A 5,000-nucleotide genomic window follows, 5' to 3' on the forward strand; every position below is an offset into this window, starting at 1 on the left:
TGGTCTCAAATCATTTCCTCCAGGGAGGGTGGACTATCCTTCTCAATGTAAAGCCCCAACTCAATGTGGGGGGGGGGGGGGGGGGGGGGGAGTGTACTAACCCACTAATGGCTACTTTCAGGCAGCTGCACCGCGGGGTAAATGATCGTGGAGACACACACACACACACACACACACACACACACACACTCACACACACATAACGTACTGCAGAACATTCAACCAGACACTGGGACTGACTGTAAACCATTTCACCAGAGAACCTGTCTGTCCTGGATGGGCCAGTACTGCCCCATTTAAAGCCACAGATCTCTCACACACACACACACACACACACACACACACACACACACACACACACACACACACACACACACACTCTCTCTCAGACCACAGCTCCTCAATGCCACTCTAGGACTCACCACTGAATGGCCTTTTCAGGGTGAATGGCCAATTAGCCACGTCTTTGTGAGAGAGCTGGAAGGACTGTTCACGTTCGCTGCCTTCCTGGAAGATCCCTTTGCAACCTTTACACTGCTGGCACGCCTACCCTGCCCACATAGATTCCACCATGCCGGTGACCTTAAGAGAAGTGGGGGGGTCCATGGGAAAGCCTGAGTGGGGTGGGGGGGGGATGAGGGGCCGGGGGGGGGGCACACACTCAGCCGTCCAGGCAGTGCAGGTTGGTGCCCAGACACTCACACACACACACACACACACACACACACACACACACACACACACACACACACACACACTCACCGTCTGGGCAGTAGCAGTGTGTGTGTGTGTGTGTGTGTGGGGGCCGAGGGGGGGGGCACACACTCACCGTCGGGGCAGTAGCACGACTTGTACGTCGCTTTGGACAAAAGCGTCTGCTAAATGACTAAATGTAAATGTAAATGTAAAGTAGCAGCCGTCCAGGCAGTGCAGGTTGGTACCCAGACACACACACACACACACACACACACACACACACACACACACACACACTCACCGTCAGGGCAGTAGCAGCCGTCCAGGCAGTGCAGGTTGGTGCCCAGACACACACACACACACACACACACACACACACACACACACACTCACCGTCAGGGCAGTAGCAGCCGTCCAGGCAGTGCAGGTTGGTGCCCAGACACACACACACACACACACACACACACACACACTCACCGTCAGGGCAGTAGCAGCCGTCCAGGCAGTGCAGGTTGGTGCCCAGACGCTCATACACTCACACACACACACACACACACACACACACTCACCGTCTGGGCAGTAACATCCATCCAGGCAGTGCAGGTTGGTACCCAGACACACACACACACATACACGCACACATGCGCACACACACACACACACATGCGCAAACACACACACACTCACCGTCTGGGCAGTAGCAGCCGTCCAGGCAGTGCAGGTTGGTGCCCAGACACTCACACACACACACACACTCACACACTCACACACACACACACACACTCACACACACACACACACACACACACACACACTCACTCACCGTCGGGGCAGTAGCAGCCGTCCAGGCAGTGCAGGTTCATGCCCAGACACTCACACACACACACACACACATACACACACACACACACACACTCACCGTCTGGGCAGTAGCAGCCATCCAGGCAGTGCAGGTTGGTGCCCAGACACACACACACACACACACACACACACACACACTCACCGTCAAGGCAGTAGCAGCCGTCCAGGCAGTGCAGGTTGGTGCCCAGACGCTCATACACTCACACACACACACACACACACACACACACACACACACACACACACACACACACACACACACACACACACACACACTCACCGTTTGGGCAGTAGCAGCCATACAGGCAGTGCAGGTTCGTGCCCAGACACACACACACACACACACACACACACACACACACACACACACACACACACACACACACACACACACACACACACTCACCGTTTGGGCAGTAGCAGCCATACAGGCAGTGCAGGTTCATGCCCAGACACACACACACACACACACACACACACACACACACACACACACACACACACACACACACACACACACACACACACACACACACACACACACACACACACACACACACACACACACACCGTCAGGGCAGTAGCAGCCGTCTAGGCAGTGCAGGTTCGTGCCCAGACACTCCTTCTCAAAGGTGCAGGTCGGGGGGCAGCAGCTGATGCAGTCTCTGTGAACGAAACTGTCCTCGCAGCCATCGGCTACACACACACACAAACACACACACACAAGCACACACACACAGACGCACACAGACACAGACACACAAACACACACACACACACTCACACAGACGCACACAGACACGCACACAGACACACACACACACACACACACACAGACACACACACACACAGACACACACAGACACAAGTATTATACATGACAGGTGTAATTCCTGTGTTTTTTACAGACCTTTGTCTTGTGGGTATTCATAAAACAAGCATGAACTATCTTAGAGTAGCATCTAAACATGAACTATCTTACAGAAACATCTAAACATGAACTATCTAATCATGAACTATCTTAGAGTAGCATCTAAACATGAACTATCTAACAGAAGCATCTAAACATGAACTATCTTAGAGAAGCATCTAAACATCTAAACATGAACTATCTTAGAGAAGTGTCTAAACATGAACTATCTAAACATGAACTATCTTACAGAAGCGTCTAAACATGAACTATCTAAGAGTAGCATCTAAACATGAACTATCTAAACATGAACTATCTAACAGCATCTAAACATGAACTATCTAACAGAAGCATCTAAACATGAACTATCTAACAGAAGCATCTAAACATGAACTATCTAACAGAAGTGTCTAAACATGAACTATCTTACAGAAGTGTCTAATCATGTACTATCTAAGAGTTTTTCTAAATGCAGATCACTGGTCCATTACTCTAAGTTGCTAGATGAAATGGAATATCCCCAGCTAATGTTGCATGTGATTGGTCAGCTGTGTGCCTAGCCACTTGTGATTGGCTGACTGACCACAGGTGGGGAAGCTGTCTCTCCATTCTCTGACGGGGTAGCCCACATGGGAGCAGGCCCTCGTGTACTCCACCAGCGTCCGACAAAACGTGTCCTCGTCCTCAGCCCTGCACAGAAGAAAACATCTCCTCATCTTCAGACCTACACAGAAGAAAACCAATCAATCAATCAATCAATCAATTCAATCCTAAATAGCGCTTCTCTAAATACTATTTACATTACTTTACAGAGTCCAGTAGTCATTCATACACAGTCATACCGGTGGTGGTAAGCTACATCAGTAGCCACAGCTCCCCTTGGGCAGACTGACAGAAGCGTGGCTGCCAATTAGCGCCTACGACCCCTCCGACCACCACCAACATTCATACGATGCGATGCAATGCATGTCTTTATGATGGTGGGGGAAACACACACAGGCACGGGGAGAACATGCAAACTCAACACAGAAAGGACCTGGAACGACCGGGATTCGAACCCAGGGCCTTCTTGCTGTGAGGCAACAGTGCTAACCACTGAGCCACCGTGCTACCAAGAAAACATCTCCTCATCTTCAGAGAAAACATCTCCTAATCTTCAGAAGAAAACATCTCCTCATCTTCAGAAGAAAACATCTCATCTTCAGAGAAAACATCTCCTCATCTCCTCAGAAAACATCTCCTCATCTTCAACCCTACACAGAAAACATCTCCTCATTTTCAGAGAAAACATCTCCTCATCTTCAGACCTACACAAAGAAAACATCTCATCTTCAGATCTACACAGAAAATATCTCCTCATCTTCAGAGAAAACATCTCCTCATCTTCAACCCTACGCAGAAAACATCTCCTCATCTTCAGAAGAAAACATCTCCTCATCTTCAGAAGAAAACATCTCTTCATCTTCAGCCCTACACAGAAGAAAACATCTCCTCATCTTCAGAGAAAACATCTCCTCATCTTCAGAGAAAACATCTCCTCATCTTCAGATCTACACAGAAGAAAACATCTCATCTTCAGAAGAAAACATCTCCTCATCTTCAGAGAAAACATCTCCTCATCTTCAGATCTACACAGAAGAAAACATCTCCTCATCTTCAGATCTACACAGAAGAAAACATCTCATCTTCAGAAGAAAACATCTCCTCATCTTCAGAGAAAACATCTCCTCATCTTCAGATCTACACAGAAGAAAACATCTCATCTTCAGAAGAAAACATCTCCTCATCTTCAGAGAAAACATCTCCTCATCTTCAGATCTACACAGAAGAAAACATCTCCTCATCCTCAGAAGAAAACACCTCCTCATCTTCAGATCTACACAGAAGAAAACATCTCCTCATCTTCAGATCTACACAGAAGAAAACATCTCCTCATCTTCAGAAGAAAACATCTCTTCATCTTCAGCCCTACACAGAAGAAAACATCTCCTCATCTTCAGAGAAAACATCTCCTCATCTTCAGAGAAAACATCTCCTCATCTTCAGATCTACACAGAAGAAAACATCTCATCTTCAGAAGAAAACATCTCCTCATCTTCAGAGAAAACATCTCCTCATCTTCAGATCTACACAGAAGAAAACATCTCCTCATCTTCAGATCTACACAGAAGAAAACATCTCATCTTCAGAAGAAAACATCTCCTCATCTTCAGAGAAAACATCTCCTCATCTTCAGATCTACACAGAAAAAAACATCTCATCTTCAGAAGAAAACATCTCCTCATCTTCAGAGAAAACATCTCCTCATCTTCAGATCTACACAGAAGAAAACATCTCCTCATCCTCAGAAGAAAACACCTCCTCATCTTCAGATCTACACAGAAGAAAACATCTCCTCATCTTCAGATCTACACAGAAGAAAACATCTCCTCATCTTCAGAAGAAAACATCTCTTCATCTTCAGCCCTACACAGAAGAAAACATCTCCTCATCTTCAGAGAAAACATCTCCTCATCTTCAGATCTACACAGAA

General features: G+C 47.3%; 1 protein-coding gene across 1 annotated transcript in view; it reads right to left on the reverse strand.

Annotated features, from left to right (window-relative positions):
* The window catches only part of otogl (otogelin-like), a 117,760-nt gene that overhangs the window by 101,715 nt on the left and 11,045 nt on the right, over positions 1-5,000 (reverse strand). The window contains exons 9-10 of the mRNA XM_042707416.1: positions 3,051-3,157; positions 2,128-2,253 (exon numbers count right to left, since the gene is read on the reverse strand). Coding sequence (XP_042563350.1) covers positions 2,128-2,253; positions 3,051-3,157 — 233 coding nt within the window. The remainder of the gene's footprint in view (positions 1-2,127; positions 2,254-3,050; positions 3,158-5,000) is intronic.

The sequence above is a fragment of the Clupea harengus genome, chromosome 3 (assembly GCF_900700415.2).
Source record: "Clupea harengus chromosome 3, Ch_v2.0.2, whole genome shotgun sequence".
Classification (NCBI taxonomy): Eukaryota; Metazoa; Chordata; class Actinopteri; order Clupeiformes; family Clupeidae; genus Clupea; species Clupea harengus.